The 21,930-nt window shown below is 41.8% G+C and overlaps 1 protein-coding gene across 7 annotated transcripts in view; it reads right to left on the minus strand.

Moving 5' to 3' along the window:
- The window catches only part of OSBPL1A (oxysterol binding protein like 1A), a 75,103-nt gene extending 62,949 nt beyond the window's left edge, over positions 1-12,154 (minus strand). For 4 of the 7 annotated variants that reach the window (XR_015257683.1, XM_086740735.1, XM_086740734.1 and 1 more), the window contains exons 1-4: positions 12,030-12,062; positions 6,945-7,067; positions 2,250-2,335; positions 701-775 (exon numbers count right to left, since the gene is read on the minus strand). Coding sequence is in view for 6 of the 7 variants with exons in the window: in XM_086740735.1 (XP_086596861.1) it covers positions 701-775; positions 2,250-2,335; positions 6,945-7,065 (282 nt within the window). In the remaining variant the exon portion in view is untranslated. Of the gene's footprint in view, positions 1-700; positions 776-2,249; positions 2,336-6,944; positions 7,070-11,215; positions 11,312-12,029; positions 12,063-12,099 lie in introns of those variants that run through there. The other 3 variants (XM_086740733.1, XM_086740737.1, XM_086740736.1) reach the window with 3 other exon arrangements.
- Positions 12,155-21,930: the final 9,776 nt, after the last annotated feature.

Raw genomic sequence — 21,930 nt, forward strand, 5'->3', positions numbered from 1 at the left:
CTCACATGACAGGCCTATAAAAAGCTCTTTAGTTTTAGTTTTCTACGAAGAAACAGAACTTCCATACACCAAACTGACCACTGGGTCCTAATTTATTTTCTTTTTCGCTCCAGAAGCCACTAAGATTCAATCAATGTGGTTTCTCTCTATGCAAATATGCAGTTAGTTAGGAGGAACAATCCCTACTCCTTTTACTGTGTTAAATGTACCAGGCACAAACACAAATTAATCTGTTGTACTTCAGCAGTAGATGAAAGATCTTTACACTGTTTTCCACATGGTAATTAGCACCTGCAGCTAGAGATAGTGCTATGCTTCAGCATTTTCTCTGACACACAGCAGAAGCAGAATAGAAGCAACACCAGTTAGGTGTACAACTGATGCACAGTGCTACAGTGGAAGATAACTACTATTTCCTTCTCTGCCTGACAGCAAAATCTTTGCCAACAAAAAGATGAAAAAAGATATGACAAAGTATACCAAGGAAAACCATCTTCAAACATATTTGTACCATGTTTTTGTTCTGGACAGAGTTAGTTATGCTAGCTAGGCCATATGCCTAGTTCTTTTGAATGCACTGTACCAAAACAGACAATAAGTCATTTTTAGACACTGTAAAAACATCTTTTTGAAGTTATCTTACTGCTAGTATTTCCTTAATAACTATGATTGAGGCTTACAAAAAGCCAATATACTTTACCTTACGTCCTGTGAAAGCTGCACGATGGAGTGGAGTGTCGCCCATGTCATTCAGAACATTCACATCTGCACCAGCCTAAACAGCAAGACCAAAAGACCTATGAATGTCCTTCCAACAAGAACTACATAGCTATTCCCTCTGATTGTGGGGAGGGGGAAGACAGGATACTAATGTAGGCCTCATGGCAAATCAGATCAGAACTGTAATAAAGCCATCCTGGAAACGAAGGTAAAGTATATCTGTAAGATTCATAACCAGCATTCTATAAACTGCTTCAAAAAGGAAAAGCTTCCTGTGTTTTTTCCAGGCACCTCTTTCACTTTTGAGAAGAGGGTATATGGAAAATAAATTTAACATCTTTTGGGTTTTGGATTTTTTTTTTTTCTGGTGGGGCGTAGGTGTTGGCAAAAAAAACCCCAAACAACTTACTGAAAGAACTGCAGTGGTACTGGATAACATGTATACATACATTATTAGCCCTCTTGGATTGAGAACAGCATTATCTACTGACCAGGTGTTTAGGCTAGAGAACACTTCTCAAAAAACTCTCGTTTCCTACTTTAGAGTAATGATTATGGCTAGTGGTCTTTATTCTGAATGCAAGTCAAGTTTAGATTAGCTGCTTTTGTATTTAAGAGCCGTTTAACACATTCCTGCATCTACAGCAAAACCCTTCAAATTGGAATAGGCTGTAATGCAGTTAGGGTTGGTTGAAGCTACTCTGACAGCTGAGGGTAAAAAAATAAACTCAGCCAGAAACAACTGCAAATGCAGTACACATGACTATGAAGATACAAACAGGTCGTCTTCAACCACATAGGTTCTTCATTTCAAAGTTCATCACACAGTTCATTATTTCAAAAATGTTAGAAAGAAAGAAAGAGTCAAACTATGTTAGCCTGTGCCTGGAAAGAAAAACATACAAGTAACTTTGCACAGAATTCTAGACATACTTTTACACACAACATCCAATTAGGTATCACAGATCCTTTTAGATTTGAAACACTTTAGCCTTTCCTGCAACTCAGTAAGTGACACGGCCTAAATCATATACTTTATGTACTACAGCAAGCTAGATCTGGCCCTTGAAGCATTTGCATTACTAGTATCAGATGATGGATTACTGTATGTGGATATTCACTGAACTTGGAAGTGCTGAAGCTTTCACAAGCACACATCTATATGCTATACATCTTTACTTCCTATATTTAGATGGTTAAACAAACACACATACTCCATGAAAAAGGTAGCTAAAAAATGATAACGGTAAACACTGCTCAGAGTAACAGCTGTATACTACTATATAGACTTCCAGTACCGCTATCTTGGGTCTTTGTAAACTGGGCTGATCTTAATACTGCAACTATTTCATTTCTTAGTTTTAACAATCAGCTTAGTTATCTCCATGTTATGTGAAGTTAAACTGTAGTAGTACCTCCACCACTCTACAAAGTTGCCTTTCTTCTATCACAAAAACATGAATAAATACCAACTGCTTCTAGCACAACAAAAATTTTTCTGCCTTATACAGAGGCAAATAGAAGCATACCTTCAGCAAATCCTCTACCACAACAGCATGTCCGAAGTAGCATGCAAGGTGAAGAGGTGTCCAACCCATATTAGATTTACTTCTGCCTAAAAGACAAAACAGGTAAATTAAGTTTTGGCCACACAATACAAGAAAGATCTTGTCATGTGCTTGGAGGTTGGCATGGATGATCATTCTTCACAGTAACAGAGAGGCAAGGATGCTGGAAGCATTAATACTATTCACGTAATCTGAATTACTAAATCAGGATGCAGTCTGAGAATATTAGATTCAAATCTACAAAATCTTTCTGAAAGGAGGAAGTCATGCAGTGTGATGGAGAATAAAACTTTTGTTTTCACGTAATAGAGTAGCCAAGAAGCTTCAGTTACTTTCATTCACTACGAAAACAGCACATGCAAGTACACATTTCTCTTGTTTATGAAAACCAGTTTGGTTTACCTGATTTTATATTCTGGATGACAACCCATCTTTCCAAAAAGATTATTCAAACCAAAATAGGTGGGATTGCCTAATAGGGGGTTTTGTTGTCTCGTGCTTGTACTCGATTTTAATAAAGATAGCTGGATCATATTTGAAATCTTTGTGCATTGCAGAACTCATGTACCATCTACAGCTGCAAGCCTCTGCAGGAATGATAGGCATAACCAGGAAACAGTGACAGAAGTGACCACACAAAGGAAACTATCATTTCTGCTTTAAAGAACATTTAAAGCACGTCCTGAAGGACGGCTGTATAAATTAAATCCAAGAACCGTCCTACAATCACTTCTTTAAAAGCAAGATATTAAAAGTATTAGAGATTACTAATTTAACAACTCATGTTAGTTTCCAATTGCAACACTCAATAGCACTAAGCAAAGCTGATTTGCGCTTTGTTTTTACTGAGCAACAGACCCACAGCATTCTAAGCACCACCTAAAAGCTATCATTTTGTCTTTGAAATCAAAATGAAAATGAGGCATTAGAAACGGTTTTGAAGTTACTGGAACCAGTAAGTTTTCCCTTTTCATGTACCCTCAAGCACTGAAGTCTGGAACATGCATAACCTATGTTTGCCCCGAGGGGACAAGCCACTAGCACAAAAGAGAACTGCTGGTCTTGCAAGTTCATCATTCTTTTTGCTCTCATATTACAAATTAACATTAGAATGTGGTTCACAGCTGAAATATTTTCCCTTTTCTTGTAATTGTTTCCAGCTATCATTTCTGCCCTCTGTTGGCTATTTCTTTTGTTATTTGGTTCTTTTTCCTCAACTCCTGCTGCTGTTCCAACCCCAGATTTAATATCCTCCCCTTATCCCAGTCTGGCCTACAACACAGCTCCTGCTCTATGTGACTGGTGGGCTCAAGTAACACACAAGATAAATGCTGTGTGGATCACTAATTCTGGGGTTATGTATGCTGGATAATGTACTAAATAGACATCATTCATCCCTCAGTCTAGTAAGGAAGAAAGTTCTTTCAAAGGACACAGAAAAGAGGTCTGAGTTGCACTGAGTTCAGTGCAATCAGCCCAAGACAGTCATTAATTATAGCACTGACAACACAGTGTTGTAGCCAAGGAATTTGGTAATGAAAAAAGAGCCAGAAATCTGGCCAGATTTGTAGTTCTTACTGAATAAAGTGCCAGAGGCCCTTGTTTTGCATCCATTCTGAATGTTTACACTTCTGATATTAGCTGACCAGTTACTTCTCAAGTTCTTGAGGTGTTTGTAACTTCTCTTCAAGTGACCACAAGTGTTTGCTTTTTTTCAAATTATTGTTTTAAACCAGGACATCACTACCCTGGGAAGAATGCAGAGATACGAAAGTAGAATAAACACAACAAAAAAAAAAATTCTCTACCCCTCCCACCCAGTTCTCTTCTTTGATGCCAGTTAGCTGTAAGTCTCAACTGTTACTATTTCCTTAGAGAACAGAGACAAACCAGGCAGTCATCTCCTGGTTGTGGTCTGCCAGGCTACCATGCAGTCATTCAAATGTGTACTCTGGCATAACACATTGTTGACCATTGACCTTGTTTTATAGTTTTCTCACTTTGTAAAGTCCTACACATTCTATTTTTTTGTATTTAAGAAGAATAAGCCAACACAGCCTTAGAAAATATGATCATTTTGGATGAAACCCAGGTTTAGTGCTGTCTTAATGGGGATATCTTCTTTTGAAACTAGTGAACTGAGAAAAGTGGAAATGGAAGTTCACACCATTTGGCTGGATTCTCATCAAGCAAGTCTTACTTATCTGCAAGCATTGACTGGCTAGAATCCAGTCACAACAGAGTAAGTAGGAGAAGCCTGTATTTATTTTCTCTTCCTTCATTTTGACTGAAATTGGGATGTTTAGGATTGCTCGTCAGACTTCACACTTGTGAATCTAGAGAACAGGCTCACTCTTGGAAAGACAAGACAGGTTTTACAAGATGTTGAAGGTAGGTTTTGACACCCAGGCACATTAATGTGCTGGACTTAGGTCTTCCAAGGAACGCTCTGAGGGAGGCTTACGCTACCTCCAGTTTAGTCTCCCACCTGCTCCAAAAGAACTTTATTCCAAGTGTCATTGCCCCATTAGATGCAAGTCCTGAAGGAACTGCTGCAGCATTGAAGACATTGCCCATACCCTGACTTTCTAGGGATATCTGATTATCCAGAAGGTAATTACAGAAGGACAAGAGGCTGTAGGGAAGAGAAGGAAGATTGAGGGTTGCAAAAAGTCAGTTAGTCTACAGCCTGTATTTTAGTTAATCATTCTGTGGTTATGCAATTACTATCTGGTAGTATCTAACAGATCAGGATTTGTAGCAAGACATTGTGGTTTTGCCAGTGAGGAGGCAGAATGGCACAGGTAGTTACACTGCAGAGGCTGTTTGGCCTGAATTTGTCTTGGGAGTATTTCCAATGGAGTGCTCTATGGGAACATAGTGATTGAAACAGTCTCTGAAGACTGACTGTGGAAGAACAGATCTAATTCTGAAGTTTCACACAATTAGAACAGTTCCCTGAGAGAACACCTTAGTTACACTTCTGTATCCTCTAACACTTAGAATAATCAGAACTTAGAAAGCATATATTTCACTGTGTATAGATTTCATATTCAGAATTATTTTGTTTAATCTAAACTATCACCATAACATCCCCCCTAGCTTCCTAGACCTCACATTAGCAAGCACATATTAGCTGGCTGGCCATGTATTGCTAAACTGGAAGAATAACAGCTGAGTACCACCTATTTTTCCCTTCATTAGCTGAGTCTCTTCTACGCTGCAGACCTTCCCAATACTAACACTTGACTTTGAGCAGGAATGCTGGCCAGAGACTAGTTTGCCTGATATAATACAGGACTGCAGATTATGCTATTTCATTATGCTTTCTTGACTTCAGATTATGTTTAAGAACACATCTGAGAAGCTCCAAAATATCTTCTAAGCACAAGAGACTTCAGCAACTTATTTATGGTTACTATTGCATAAATCTTAAGGCACTTTTATTCCAGCTGTTTAGGCACTACACACAATGTCATTAATACAAGGATATACTTGTGAGGGTGGAGGACTTCAACTCCATCAAGCTCTGTCTAGTTCCCCTTTAAATTATGAACTAGCTCCCTGAAGACAAAGTAACACAGGTTTGGGTTTTACAACTTGTTTTTCTGAGGTGAGCACATGAACTATGGGGAAAACATGGGCATGACTGAGTAGTGAAACAAAAGGATGAGTAAACTGATGATTAAGAACCAGAGTTAGGAAAGGGATAGAGCTTGTTCAGATAATCAGCTTCCTTGTTCTTTAGGGCAAAGCGTTCCCTCTGTCACGGCTGAGAGAAAGCATAGTTGCTCTCACTCCTCTCCCTTTGCAGCACTGCCTTCTCAATGCTTGGTAACAGTTAAATACTGAAAAAAGAAATACCAGCCTCTGTAGAAAGAGTGGGATACACATCCACTTTTTTTTTTAATCAACCAGAAACATAATCATGTAAATAAAGAGAAAGACAAAGCTACTAAATTAATAAAGAAACATGGCCATCTGCAATTGCTAGCAAGCTTGCAAATCCAGGCCAAGTTTGAAGTTTTAATGCTCATCAAGCAAGCTGCTTAGCAGTAACTATGTTAGCTATGCATGTGCAAAACTGTAATGTTGGCCAAAGACCCAAACACAGATGTCTGGCAGTTTTACTTTTCCCAAGTAACCTAGTATACTGCTAATGGTAAAAAGCATACATTTGTTCCAACTGTTCCTGCAAGTGGCAAGAGATGTAGCTGCTCCTACTACATGACAATTAACTGTGGGCCTAAAAAAACCCTACAACTAGCAGAGCATAAATAAGTGACCTGAACTTCTCTGCAGCCTTGATGGAGGCTTGCTACCTCCCCTGGCACACTGGTCTGTTTTGTTTAGTATTATAAAGATCCAAAGTTGGCATAAGCATGAACAGGCAAAAAGAGGTACTGATTCTTGGTCTTGTTGACATTTCTAAGTTCTGTGAATTACTCTGAGGTTTTCTGTACAATTATCTGTACTCTGCTTCTACAACCTCTCTTCTATGTAAGTATGGCCTTAAGTCACAGGGTAAAAGCAGTTCAAGTGTTTTTGATTACTCTATTGAGCACTCCAAAGGAAGCAAGATTATACTATCAGTAACAGTTTCACTACACGTAGCTTCAACAGTGAGATTACAAACATTAGAGGAAGGCTACTAACCTTTACAGTTGATATCAAAGCTTATTTCTCCTTTGTCCATGGTATCCAACAGTTGTTTAACTTCTTCAGCATTTCCATTTCTAGCATCATGGAGAAGCTGCTGTTCTGCTTCAGTACTCATCTCTAATAAACATAGGAAAGAACAGATTTTGCAGTCTCTTATGATGCTATAAGTTATGGCTTAGTATTACGTCACTTTTCTCCCTTACTTAATACTAACACTGGTATGAGAAAGATAGTTATTTCCTCTGTGGAACACATTCAATGTACAAGCTGTTTTCAACAGTTCAGCACCCAGTCATGCCACTGAAAGGCATTAAAATTCTTCATAAAAACAAAGCAGTTAAATAACAGTACAACCATATTTTCTTGCTTCTTGGTTTTCCAGGTTCTAAGTATGACTTGGGAGTTGGAACTGTACACCACAAATGAGCATTTACCTTTTCCTCATAAGGTTTTCACCTTTACCCCTTAAGGTTTCCAGAGGTAAGAAGGAAAACAACAACTACGTATGTCTATTGGCCCAAGTATGTCTTCAAAATTAACTGACTTATTTTGGCTACCAACCCTGGAGAAGAGAATCTGTGTTCACATAGAGGTCCCAGATAGTCATTAGCGACTGGTGATATCAGCTCTTGAATTCAGACACGTGACTGCCTCCAACCTTGACTTAATGGGGAGTCAGATACTCAAACAACTTTGTAGATTCAACCTTATCTTTAAGAAACACAATGGTGTAATATAAAGAACACAAAAGTGCAATACAAAGAAGCTAACACATGACTGTAAAACATGAGCTAATTCTCATCTTACCATTGCTCTTGAACCACAAAAAAAAAAAAAAAAAAAAAAAAGAGTCAATTAGTGACTGCAGAGAACATCACCAGTCTCACATAGTTAGCTTTCCTATACTAGCAGAGGTTTTGATTGGTCCCACAACTTGTTTACACTCTACTCCACTGGACAGTCAGCTCAGTTGCACCACACACACACACAGCTAATATATGCAGGGAGCTCTTTGACTACTGTAAGATGAGAAGCCACTCAGCAAGAAAAGAGACAGTGAGAACACTGGGTAAGCAACAAAAAGCCTGTAACAGTGACGGATCCTGTAATATTCAAGACTGGAAGACAGAAATTTTTAATAGGACAGGCTGCCAAAGGGCTAACACTACAGGGAGCTTTCCCCCTTTGCTCAAATGGAGGGATGGAATTGGCTTCCAAAGAATTTGCCAGAGAGAATAAGCAAGCCCTTTCTAGCATGTTTCAGAAGAACAGATTGCATCAGTCACCTGCAATCTACCACAGACACAGGATACAAACTCCTTGTCTTGTTTGTGCCTGCTTTTCAGTTCTGCTAGGAAAAAAAAAAGCAAACAAAAACCAAACAGTGCTAGTACTTCTAGCAATCCTTCAAGCCTCTGAAGCTACCTTCTCCTATTAACAGGAGTCTATCCACTTGCCTGAGGCAACACAGTACAGTTTGTTGTTACTGGGACAGGTATAATTTTCTTCAGTACATCAGTTCTACCAGTGTCTAGAGAAAGATCAAAATCAAACATGTTACTGTATTATCAGTCTGTAATACTTCCTCTGAAGCTGAGCCATACCTTTTCAGGGAGACACAGAATGCAGCACTGAGAACCACACAGACAGAAGCTAAGAGGACAGACAGAGCTCATTTTGCTGGCTTACCCGTTGGGGTTGGAGGGGGAGAGGCACAAAGCCCATCTTTCATTTTCACCCTCCCCCCCAATATTTCTTTAATGAAATATTGTTTCCCTCAGATGAGAGAAACATCCTCCTATAATTACCCTGTTTCATTTGTCAACATCCCACATACACAGCAGGTATGAATAGCAATGCACTTCCAACATATTAAGAACCCGCAGTTTCCTTTTGATATTGATGACAAGGAAGAAAAGACTGCTTGGGAAAGGAACCAAGGAGCTGATTCAAACACACAACTCTTGTATGCAGCAAGGCTAGTTACACACCTGAGCAGAATCTTTAACAGCTTAAGATACAGTGAAAGCTGAATCACTGGGTAAAATTACTTGCATGATTTTTTCTTCCTCAAATAGCAATTAGGTTAAAATCACCAATTTGTTTGTTCTCTTACAGCAGATCTTAGCAACAGAGTGCCATGCACAGTAACATAGCTAAGAAAAGTCTGTTTGCTTCACTGGTTTAGTCCTCAAAGACTTTGCTGTTAAGGCCAAGCCTCCAATTCCAAACATACTCTCTAAGCTTGAAGTGTGCAATGATGCAGAAGAATGACTGTCTGGCTATTAGTCATAGTTAAAAGGACTGTTCACATGAAAATGTTCCTACAACTTGGGCTGGAAAGTGAACCTGTGTGCAGGTACTCATCAGACAAGTGATACAGAACCTGAAGTTTTTGCAGACAAGCTAAATGAAGTGCCTAAAGGATGCTTGCAGCAAAGAGGCTGTTAACAAAACTTAGCATAATATTGAAAATACTGTTTTAAGCAACAGGATTGGCTCTATAATGGAAAGTAGCAAACACCAACATAAGTTTGAGGGGCAAGTTCAGAGTATGGAAAAAAAAAAAACCCAAACCACCAATACATGTGCACTCAAACACTATGCACATGTAACTGTACTTTGTACATCTGCACTGCCTTGCAGACAGGAGTTTATTTGGTCACATGACCTACCACCAGAAGAGCCTCAAAATCCCTACCCACCAGATTTGAGGTATTGAGCCAGACCATCACAACTGAGGGAAAAACTTAATAGTTCAGTTTGGATTTATTAGCCATAAGATATTACTAGCAGGTTAATCTAATGAATTGTGCTGCCTACACACAAAGCTACTAGCTACATAGGAGAGTGGACATCTGTTCAGTCAGTGGTGTTGCCATCATTACCTTATTCCATTGATCAGCTGATACAGGTTAAACTGCCTTTCACAGGTAATCTTTACGCCTTGTGCTGTTGAAAGGCTTGTATGATAGTCTCTGTAGTCACTGGAATACCATGAGAAAGCACCACAAGAACAGTATTCAGTGTCTCCTACACGGCTGAGATGTGACTGCAACGCACTTCCGTTCAACTCATTAGGACTACCGGAGCATACTTGACTGCTAATTAAATCTTATCCTTTAAGAAGGTATAAAGAATTGCACTGAGATTATCTGTTTTTATCTTCTTCTACGACACCTATGCCAGAGTGATCTTCTCACGCTATTACAGCATCTGTCTTCACATAGGGGCTGTTTCCAACACAAGGAGCCTAGGTTACCATTCTGTCTGCACACCTGCTTAAGCAAGTTTTGCAGAATACTTAACCAGGAAAGACCACCTAACTACCAGTACACAAACTACTGATTTTACCCAACTGCTAGGATAGAGTCCAAACAAAAAAAAAACCAAAACCTCCTTTTCTCACAAAGATCTAAAGTGTCATCCCTAACCACAGGGCAGCACTATTGACAAGACCCACTTCTTTTTGCTTTGATTTCTTCTCTTGCTAAGGCTTCCTGCCACATATACAGCACAGAACAGCAACAATACATGCTAACCAGAACATGGCTGGTTTTCACTCTGCTGCAGCTTGACAAGCAGCAGAAGCAGTACCGGCACTGCCCAATTTAATGCTAAGGCTCTGAGTCAGCAGCTACTGGTTGCATAGGAAGCTTTCTATTCCTGGCATAGTAAGGTTAGTAAAATGCACAGCACTGGCTATTATTTCAAGAGATTTCCCTCTAGCAATGAAAACTAGATTCCTGTAGGAAAGGATGATACTTGCCTAGGAAGATTTCTTACATGTCCCAGCATGCACATGTTACAAAGTGATGCTTGTAAAGGAGGAGGACAAAATGCACCAAACCACACAAACAGACAGAACCTGTCTACAAACCCACACACACATTGCACTGACAGGAGTTGCTCCAAGGAGTTGCGGTACTAGAAGCATGAGTGATGTTACCTAAAAGTAGCTATTTTAATCTTCAGTTAAAGGATTCTAGAAGTTAGAAGTTGAGCGAGTTTCTATGACACTGTCTCATGGTACTTCATGTGAAAGCACCACCTACCTAAAATCAAGTTACTGTCTGCTCAGTAGCAACTAACACAGATGCAACAACACAGTATCTACCATTAACTAGTACCAGTACCATTAACTAGCTACTGCCTTGGCAAACTTAAGCCTCATTCTTAGGCATCTCCTTGCTCTTTTCTGCACGTAGTTTAGTTCTATTACGTCAAAGACTTTCTTTCAGCTCAGGAGCTCTGAATAAGCTTACCACAGCTTGTACGAGATCTGACCAGATCAGCAGGCAAGCACAGTTCCAAGCAAGAACACACTTCAGCAGAACCGCTGGAGCTCTCTACGTGCGATCCGGAACCCAGCAGCTCCCTCCAGCACCGGTAACTGCACACTTTTTAAGGCGACAGGCTGATGTGTCACGCAGCAAACGCACTCCTCGCCCAGGGGAAAGGCGCGCTCAGGGCCAGGGCGCAGACCACCACACCTGGAGGCACCGGCCGCCCGCCCGCGGCTACGGGAGAGAGGGAGGAGGAGGAGGAGGAGGAGGAAGGGCCACCCGCGCACCACAGCGAGCGCTCACACCTCTTCCCGAAGGCCAGAGCCCTCACCCAACACCAAGGCTGCCTCTGCTTCGGCTCCTCGGCCTCCAGCCGAGCCTTACTTTGGGCCTTCCCCCACCCCACCCCTCCCCTGGACACGCTCCCGATGGTTTCGCCTGAGCCGCCAGCGAAACGGGGTCCCCCAGGGCGGGCGGCCCGGCGGGGACACGCACCCTCTCACGCAGCGCCGGCCCCGCAGGCCTCCCTGGCCCGGCCCGCCGCGCCCCTCGCAGCCTGCTCCGGCTCAACTTGGCGCCCCCGTCCCACCCCGCGCAGCGCCGGCTCGGGAGCAGCCCGGGGAGAAGGCACAGCAAGAGACCTAACAACGGCAGCAACAACGCAAACACCGCAGCGGGAGGGCGCGTCTCCTGCCGTTGTCGTGTCGTGTTCCCCCCCTCCCCCGCCCTGCGCGCCGTGGAAAGAAAACACGCCCGGGGCGGGCGGGCTGACCCGCCGCCAGCCTGGCCTCACCGCTCCGCGCAGCTCCGGCCGCCGCTGCCTCCCCACCCCGCCCCCGCCCCGTGCTGTGTGCGATACGCACCGGCCCCGCACGTGACCGGCGGCAGCGCGGGCCGCTCCCCGCGCGCCGCGCAGGGCGGTGCGGTGCGGACCGGGGCAGAGCTCCGCCCTCTTCGCCGCGGCCCCGCCTGCCCCCCCCCCCCCTCCCCCGGGGGAGGGGGGGAGCCGTTGCGTACGCGTGGGGCCAACACCGGGGTCCTGAGAGTACCCCAGCCCCCGCCTCCGCTGAGGGGGGGCTAGGAAAGGGGGACGGAACGGGCGGCGGGAACGCGAAGGCGCTGCTGGCTTTCACAGAGACGTTGAGGGGTTGGGCAGAACGGCCTGGAAAGGGGACGGTTAACGGCCCAAGAGCGATGCCAGGGTCACCGGAGGGGAAAAGGGTGCTCCTGGAAATCGCTTCAGTCTCGTATCCAGCTGTGGTGCGACTAAAACTGTGTCTACGTGCACTGCTCCTAAGAACAACGTGGCCAAAAGCCACCTAAAAAAGCCAGAGATTGGGTACTGCTGGGGACAAAAACATACTCCCTTGGTTCCAGACCCTTCGGTCCACCCCTCCTTCCTGTCTGTTCGTCCTGCCCGTGTTTATTCTCCGCTGCGGCTTTCACCTGAAGCCAGTAGCCGGCACCTTGTTTTTCTGCACCTGAGAGGGGTTTTGCGTTTTGACAACTCCCACAGTGCCTCTGAAATCCTGCAGGAATTTAATGAGGAAGCAGGGAAGCGTGGTGGAGTTGAGGCACGACCGAGTCTGGGTTGTACGCTGGAAGGGCAGGGCAGGAGCCACAGGTGCCACTGGAAACTATCTCAAATGATTAGGATGAAACTTCCATCCCAAAAGTGGGCAAGTTTAAACCTGAACAGTTCTTGCGTTAAACTCTTGGGACATAAATAATGAGGCATGCTTCATTTTTTTTTCTGTGTTGTCTATAGCTGCATGTATTTTTAATGTTTTCAGAATGAAACACCAAAAGAAGAAAAAGGAACAGCTCCACATCTGCAGAGATAACACAAATTTGATGTGTTTGGACTTTTCCTGCTTTTTGTTTCTCTAAATTAGTTTATCTTGGTTAAGAGACCTGCTTCCAGGGTTGCTTCAGCAATATATATATGACATCTGGGGGACTTCAGTGAAGAATCACATCAGCTTCCTTTCCTTAGGAGCAGGTCTTCAAGTTGCTGCCCTTGCTTTCAGAGCACTAGCTGTTTCATGCCCGCATTCATATCTTTCCTGATCATCTCTTGGCCACTGCTGTCCTTCTTTCCCTTTATTTCTTCCTCTTCCTTCTGGTTTTGGGGCATCTTTCACAATGCCGTAACTGCTGCCAGCAGCCTCACGAGAAAATCAAGCATCCCTCCCTTTTGCTGTGTTGCATTATATTTACATACACAAAGATGATATTAAAATATTTATATTATTTCCTCATATTTGTTATAATTTTTGTACTAAAATGGAAGTATCAGTATCCCCCTACTCTATAACCCAGTCCAATGCAGCGCAGAGCTTGTAGCACAGAGTTTTACCCTCCAGCTGATCAGTTATGTTGTAGCTCCCTGTTCTGCACCAGGGAGTAGGTGCAATGAATTGGGAAGAACGGTGCTGGGCTTTTTCTGAATCTCCATAAGAAAGGCCCGACAACAAATGGCTTAATAAAATACCTGGTTTAAAAAGATAGAGTCGAGAAGAGTAATACAGATAGTGAGTAAATCTTTTGTCCCTTCGGATGCTGTAAACCCCACGTTCGTGCAGTGTGGGACAGACCCTGGACGGACTCCTCCCATCTGTGGAGGGAAGCTCCCCCTTGGTCATTTGAGCTATTTTAGTTTTCTGACAAGAAGACAGCTGTTCGGAAAGGATGTCGACCTGAGAACTCCTTGCTGCACCTGTAGGTAAAGGCAAGGCCACGCAAGTGGTGCCATCACCTGCCCCTGAGCCGGTGGAGTTTGTCCCGTGGCCAGGGGATTTGCGTGCCGATGCATCAGCGTAGCAGGGCTGAAGGCAGCCCAGCACGGACCTGGGCCGGCTCAGGTCAGCTGTCCTGGGGATCGCTGACTCCTGGATGTACAGTGGTCTCTCAGTTGGAATCACTACAGTTGCCCTGCTTCTAGCACCTTCAAGGAGTGTCTGTTTTTCACCGATGCTTTGCCTCCTTGCACATCCCGGAGTAATAACACAGTGCATTTTGGATTTCGAAGTTTAGAAATAAGAAAAACAGTGTTGCTGATAGCAAAGGTTCTTTCTGTTTTGAGCATGTATTTTGTCTTTTTTTCCACGCCTTTCATTTTTCTCATAACCTGCTGAAACTAGTGATGCAGAAATCATGAAACGCTTCCCATAGCAAGGCAGAATGCACAGGCAAACAGCCTTGCACAGAACTCATTGAACTGTTTTGTCACTGATTTTCACAGCATAGTATAATTTACATCATCCCGTATTCTGGGATGGGGCAATGGGGCAACCTGACCACAGAATTCGAAGCTGTAAGGCCATAGCATTTCCTGAGGAGAAACTTACCTAGCGAGGGAGCTGCTTCTGAGTGTAGTTAAAGTCATTGCTGCAAGCAACAAAACCCTATGACTAGAAGTATTTCAGCTGGTAACTTTGAAATAATACCGCTTTTCTTTGCCATTACTTGAAAAAAAAATAACCACACTATTGTGGTTGGTGTCATCATAAGCAACTATACAAGCCAAGGTGCTGATAATTTCTCAATCTGCAATGTAACATTAGCAGCTGAAAGAAGACAAGTAGCACCCCCCTACTTCCCTTTCTGCCTTTGTACAGTTGACCTAGGTTGGTAGTTGTTTACAGAATCATAGAATAGTTTTGGTTGGAAGGGACTTGTAAAGGTCACCTAGTCCAACCCCCCCGCAAGAAGCAGGGACATCTTCAACCAGGTCAGGTTGCTCTGAGCCCCGTCCAACCTGGCCTTGAATGTTTCCAGGGATGGGGCACCCACCGCCTCTCTGGGCAACCTGTTCCAGTGTTCCCTCATTGGAAAAAATTTCTTCCTTATATCCAGTTTGAATCTACATCCCTCTATCTTAAAAATCATTACCCCTTGTCCTATCACAACAGGCGCTGCTAAAAAGTCTGTCCCTGTCTTTCTTATAAGCCTCCTTTAAGTACTGAAAGGCTGCTATAAGGTCTCCCTGGAGCCTTCTCTTCTGCAGACTGAACAGCTCCAACTCTCTCAGCCTGTCCTCATAGGAGAGGTGCTCCAGCCCTCTGATCATCTTCATGGCCTCCTCTGGACTCACTCCAACAGGTCCATGTCCTTCTTATGTTGGGGTCTCCAGAGCTGGATGCAGTACTCCAGGTGGGGGCTCACAAGAGCAGAGTAGAGGGGCAGAATCATCTCCCTCGACCTGCTGGCCCCATTTCTTTTGATACAGCCCAGGATGCGGTTTGCTTTCTGGGCTGCAACACACATTTCTGGCTCATGTTGAGCTTCTTGTCCACCACCACTCCCAAGTCCTTCTCAGGGCTGCTGTCAATCCATTCTCCACCCAGACTGTATTTGTGCCTGGGGTTGCCCTTACCCACGTGCAGGACCTCGCACTTGGCCTGGTTGAACTTCATGAGGTTTGCACAAGCCCACCTCTCCAGCCTGTGAAGGTCCCCCTGGATGGCATCCCTCCCCTCCAGTGTGTTGACTGCACCTCACGGGTTGGTGGTGTCAGCAAACTTGCTGAGCGTGCACACTGCCCATGTTGCTGACAAAGATGTTAAACAGCACAGGTCCCAGTACCGACCCCTGAGGAATGCCACTCGTCACTGCTCTCCACTTGCATATCATGCTGTTCACCACAACTCTGAGTGTGACCATCCAGCCAATTACTTATCCACTGAGTGATCCATCTGCCAAATCCGTGTCTATCCGGTTTAGAGAGAAAGATGTCATGTGGGACAGTGTCAAATGTTTTGCACGAGTCCAGGGCACAACCCAGGGCTGAACTCAGGAAGAACTTTTGGAAAACATTTCAGACTCGGAAAGGGACAAGAATTACTGGGCATTTATACTGCTACTTCCCATGAAACTTCACAATTTTATTTATGATACAACAACTCCTTATTGAACGGATGCTTTTTGTTTTCTTCCCGTTCAGACTAGAGCACACTGGTCAAACTTGAGATACACAACTTAGCAAGGGAGTATACACATGGGAATGATTAGTGAAGTAATAAATGATACATAACAGGTTGCATGTATGTTTTCACGCAGTAAAATGTTTAATGACTGAGTGTTCATTAACAGACCAACTAATTGGACAGAAACTAATTTTTTTTTTTTCCCTAATAGCTTGCATGCAGCACTAGTGCCCTTTTAAAGAAAGTTACTCCTCAACTCTGCCTGGAAAGCAGTACAGCAAGCACAGGCCCTTGTCATATTTCCATACTGATTTTACTTCCTAGCCTGGCAGAAGACAGGCACATGAGAATTAACCAATGTGGTGACACTCCCAGACGTGATTCCTGTGGATCTTCTTCCTGGATTACCAAGATCTTGCAACTTCCAGTGAGTAATGAAAGCAAATTTTCACGTTGTTCTGAACTGCCTGCAATAGGAATTTTACAGATGTGAGTCTATTGCTGATATTTATTTCATACTTTGCAGGAAATAACCATGTAATGTGGTAAGTTTGTAGATGGTGTGAGCCGGATTAACTGCTGAGATTAGGAATGCTTTTTGCTGCTCCAAGCAGCACTGAAGGAAGCTCAGGTAGTTTCTGGAGGTATCCTCCATCAGAAAAAAAAATGTAATAGAGAAGAGTTCATTTGAACATGCTCTTTTAATCTGAATGCAAGTATGGCAGGAGAAAATGTTGAGAATTCACAGATCCTCTTCTGCCAGGAGGCTCCCAAAACCTGCTAGCAGTTATTTCTTCGTAGAAAAGCTTTTGGATTTCTGTAGCTCTGCAGAAGACAACTGTACACTACCATAGCCAGCACACAACTGGATTGTGGCTAAAAGAGAAGAAATGTCCTTAACCAAGGTGTAAGGCACATGTACATATACTTCTCCTTAGTCTTACCAGACATGTAGTCTTAGACCAAGATTTAGGCTTGTTGAATGCCCTTTTTTTTTTTTCTTATTATTGAATCAGTTTGGTTTGGTTTAGTTCCAAAATGATAAATTAGCTGCATGTGGAGAGCTTATAACTACAAACCTTACAGCTAATTTATGTCAGTTTAGACTGCAATCTAGCAAAACACAGCATTGTGAAACTGAAATCAGCTGAACTACTTTGTGCTTAGATGTATATATGCTCTTTATTGGTTGTCCCAGATTGAGATTTATATTGGATATAGAGTGGAATGGGAACATTAGAGAAAGTTTTGTGTTTTGTTGGTAAGTCACTATAGCAAAGTGCTCGCCTTGAGCTATTATTAAGATAAAGCTATGGTACTGGCAGAGCCTCAGTAGAAGAAAATCCTGCTCAAAAACAGAATACAGAACTGAGGGCATTAATTGGTAGTACATGACATGACATTGTTCTTATTTGTTCTTAATCTTCCTCTTTTTTTTTTATAAAAGAGAAGTTGCAAATACACCATGCTGCTTGAACCGTTGTATGCAAAATCAAGCAGGGTTATTGATACTTTACTCCAATGTTTTGGTTCTTATATATTTCTTAGTTCTGTGTTTTTCACTTATTTGTGATTCAATCCTGATTTATCGTTCTATGTTTAGATATTGTGGCCCCATCAAAGTTAATAGTCAAAATCCCATCAGGTCTAGTGAAGTTAAGATTTCATGATGTGTGCTTTACATGTGATTTTTAGTCACAAATCAGAATACTTCACTCATATCAGTTGTGATATTGTATTCCTAATCAGCATTTACTTTATGCTGTCAAACTCCATACTGGCTTCCTCTGCCTTCCTATCATGTTTTATAGAACACCCTGGTGTATTATGCAAATCTAAAGCTTATAAGGTTTGAATCATGAAGCTAAAAACTGACTAGCGAAGAGAAAAGATTTGCAACAAATGAAGCTTGTATGAGCTGAAGTTATGCACAGAGGAAGAATGACTAGTTTTCAGTAGTTCCCTTTTCTTTACAGTAACATAAAAATGTGGCTATTTACCTCCCCCCTCTGGACAGATTTAGTAGTAGAATGTAGGCAGTATTTCGTTAAATAAAAAACATTTCTGAAATTTTTATAATTTTTTCTTTCAAAATTGTTGATAGCTTTCATATGCAGTATACTTAAACATTCTTCTTATTTATGCTTTCTATGTAAATATTGCTTCCTTAACTATGTGAATATTATTTGTAACTGGTGTAAGCTTTTTGTGCTCTAGGATTAGATTCGGGTTCCAGAAAGGCATCAGTAATTACCCAGCGTATTTTCTTGCCCTGACAAGACAGAACAAGGAATTTGAATTCCCTGTAGTAATTTGGGCCACTTCCTGACCTTCAGGATCTCCTTTTGCTTAATTGATTTGATTTGAGCTTTAAATGTTTTCGTTTGCTATCTATAGTTCACAAAGACAGAACTGATGGACCAAAGGTTAGATTTAGTAACCATTTTAAATATCAAAGTTCATGCATTGCTGTGAAGAGTATCAGTCTGGGAGACTCCTCATTATTAAAAACAGTGAGGTGAGATTCTGTACTTAGAGAAGACTCCAAGTATTTCAGTAAACTCTACTATGCTGGTATCCCAAGTTTGAAAGCTGTGGCTATGCATTTCATATCCTGCTTTAACAGAATGTTTATTTCAGGCAGACAAATAAATTAATTTGCTGTTAAATACTCCTGAGCACCATATCAATTCAGCTACTCTCTTATTAATTTAGTATACATATGTTGGAGATTCATTAAGCACATTTGTCTCCATTTCAATGTAATAAGACTTATGGCTGACAATGAAAGGAAATTACAAGAGTCCTCAGAATTCTATCAGAGATGTCTACAGCCTGTTCAGTTTTTGTGATTTATTCTGTGTGGTTTTTTATCCCGTACAGTTTCTTCCTGGCACAATGGTAGGTTGCTAAACTCCTTCATGTCAATGCTTTTATATGGATTATAGACAACAACAGTAATAAAAAAGTCAATAACAACTTTAAGTTATTTAGTAACAAATACTGTGTGTAGTCCTGTAAACTAATTTGTTCAGCTAAGTCAAAATAGCAGCTTATAAAGTGCAGGCACTGTATAGAGATGCTATCAGAAAGTTTAAAAATGTCTTGTAGTGTCATAGCCCTCTTTAAATTTATAGGGCAATTTAGTATTAGGACAAACAGATGCAGCACCATGTTTTCTAGATCCTTGTAGATTAAAGCTTTCTGTTGTGTTTTGGACAGAAGGCCATTGTTTAAAAAACCCTTTCTCTCTCTTTTTTAAGTAAGTGGAATAGGTGACTTCACCTGATAAAATGTGCATTTTTGTCATGTTCTAAGACTGAGTATATTCTTTTTATTATTGTTTCAAAATTAATTAAATCAACTCTGTCCACGACACTGAAGACAAACAAGCCTCACTGATCTTGGAAAAAAATATGTTTCCAGTTATCAAATATGGAACAACCTTTAGTGTTTATGATTTCACAACTGGCAAGTTATATATTTAACTGTATTGGTACTCAAACAACACCAGGGTATAACTCTTTTTTTTTTCAATTACTGTAGATTAGATAAACTAGAAAAAAGAATTTTTTTTTTTCAAATTTCCATCTGTGCAGTTTGAACATGGGTTTTAAGATTTTTGGCTCAGATGATAGCATCAAGAGCATTTCTCATTAAGTTCTGATATGCATATAAAATATGCATATTTAAAAATATTTCCAAATTCCAAGTATTAAAATTTAGGAGCCAAAATAGAAGTATGAAAACGAAATATTTTTTTTTTAATTTAGGCCTAATGTGGAACCAAATTTTGCATTTTTTACCATCCCTATAATCTTTTTGCCCTCAAGTTAGGGTTGTAGTTAATAGTGGTAATCTAATTTCCAATAGAACTACAAGCCCAAGAATATGTTCACATAATCATCAACAGGAATTACTGCTTTTCACACTTAACCACAAGACAAGATTAACATTGTCCAGACTTAACCTCTCTTAGACCTTCCAGTGATGATGGCTCAATAAACTCCTTAGTGCTTAGCTTTTCCTCATAATTATCTGGATCTTCCATTCTGCAGTGTAAGGTAACATGTTGCTTCATCAGCAAGATAGTATTGTGCCCATCTTTGCAACAGCCTGTGTGTAAATAAGGATAATTATCACACACCCCCTCCCTTCACTCGGGATGACGGACTTCATTGTTGATGAATTCTCTGTAGCATCTGATTTGAATCTCTCAACCATCAAAATTAAATATGTATACTTCGCATCTTTTCTACATCTGAGAAGAAAAATATCTCTTCTCTGCAGCAATCTGTAGCATGTTAAGGATGTCTACATCTCAGACTTCTCTTTAAACTAACAAAGTCCTCTCCAGTCTTTTCAGATGCCAGGCTTTCTAGATATGTGATTGACTTCATTGCTTTAACGCAGACTTTACTTAGTGCACATCCTTCCTTAAGTGTCTAAAATTGGACACAGAATTCCAGCTGGGACTTCAGTGGTTCCATACAAAGTAGGATTACCTCACATGCCTTACATTGTCACATGTATTTGGACATCCCAGCATGATGGCTCTTCTTTAAGCAGAAGCCTGGCACTGTTGGCGAATGCTTAGGTTGGGATTCACTGTAACTCTAACTCATTTCTGTGGAACTGCTCTGTAACGAGTAGTTCTCCATTCTGAATGTGTGCAGTTAATAATACGGTGCTGGGTTTGTCTCTGCTCATCACATCCTGGTTTGTTTTTTTTTGCTGTTTTTTGTTTTGAGAATGAGTTCCCTGTTTGTCACAATCACTCTGAACTCTTATCCTGTTTTCCAGAGCAGATGCAGATTCTCACAGCTTTTGAGAAAGTGGAAAACAAAGCTTACCTTGAATTCTTCACAAGTCCATATAAAAACACATTGGAAGAAAACATATGAACTGCAAACTGCAAAAAAGGTGACACCCACACTTTGTGCTCAAGCAAAAAGAGATCTTTACTGATCAGTCTGTCTTTAAAAAAGATACATAAAACGTGTCAATGTTAAATAAATGAACTGCATTTCTAGAACTGTAATGAAGACTGCTTGGAGCACCTATGTTTTTTAAAAATCCTTTTATATAAGAAATTAGGTAGTTGTAAGAATGACAGTCACTCATTTTGACTGACATAAATGCAAGGTAAAAATAATCATATCTGTAAAATCGTTACTGAACTACAGCTGCTTATACACTTTATTTTAAAAATAGGTTGTAATGGCTAAGGCAAAAATACCACCTGCCAAGTGTAATTCTGTGGCAGTGCATGACAGAAGTAGATTTTGTAACAATTTATTAATGCGGCATCTTGACCTAGTTATTTGGGCTACTTACAGTAGGAGTATGTTAAGTTTCCTTTACTTAGGACAGCAATTAAACCTAACCTGGAGACATAAAGATCGCTTGAGATCACTCATTTTTTCAGAAACACACAAGAACGGTTTAGGGGAACTGGATGGCAGCGCACCAAGGACGAAAGGTGCAGGAGGAACTACTCAAATAGTTGGGAGTAAGGCTGGGGTGTAGCTACGCTTTGATGTCTGAAGGCCTGTTTGGGCCATGGGATGGTCCTGCTCTGGGGGACACTGTACACGAGAAGCACAGGCCACAGGAAGGGAAGGTTGCGGCTGCTGAGACGAGCGGGGCAAGAACCGCAGCCGAGGGGCGGGGCAGGGAGACCTACGGAAGCACCTCACATGGAAGGAGCAGCTGATGCATGGAGGCACCGCCACCTCGCTTTGGGCCGGGGGTTACCGGGCCGGG

The sequence above is a fragment of the Chlamydotis macqueenii genome, chromosome 2 (assembly GCF_036417535.1).
Source record: "Chlamydotis macqueenii isolate bChlMac1 chromosome 2, bChlMac1.mat, whole genome shotgun sequence".
NCBI classification, from domain to species: Eukaryota; Metazoa; Chordata; class Aves; order Otidiformes; family Otididae; genus Chlamydotis; species Chlamydotis macqueenii.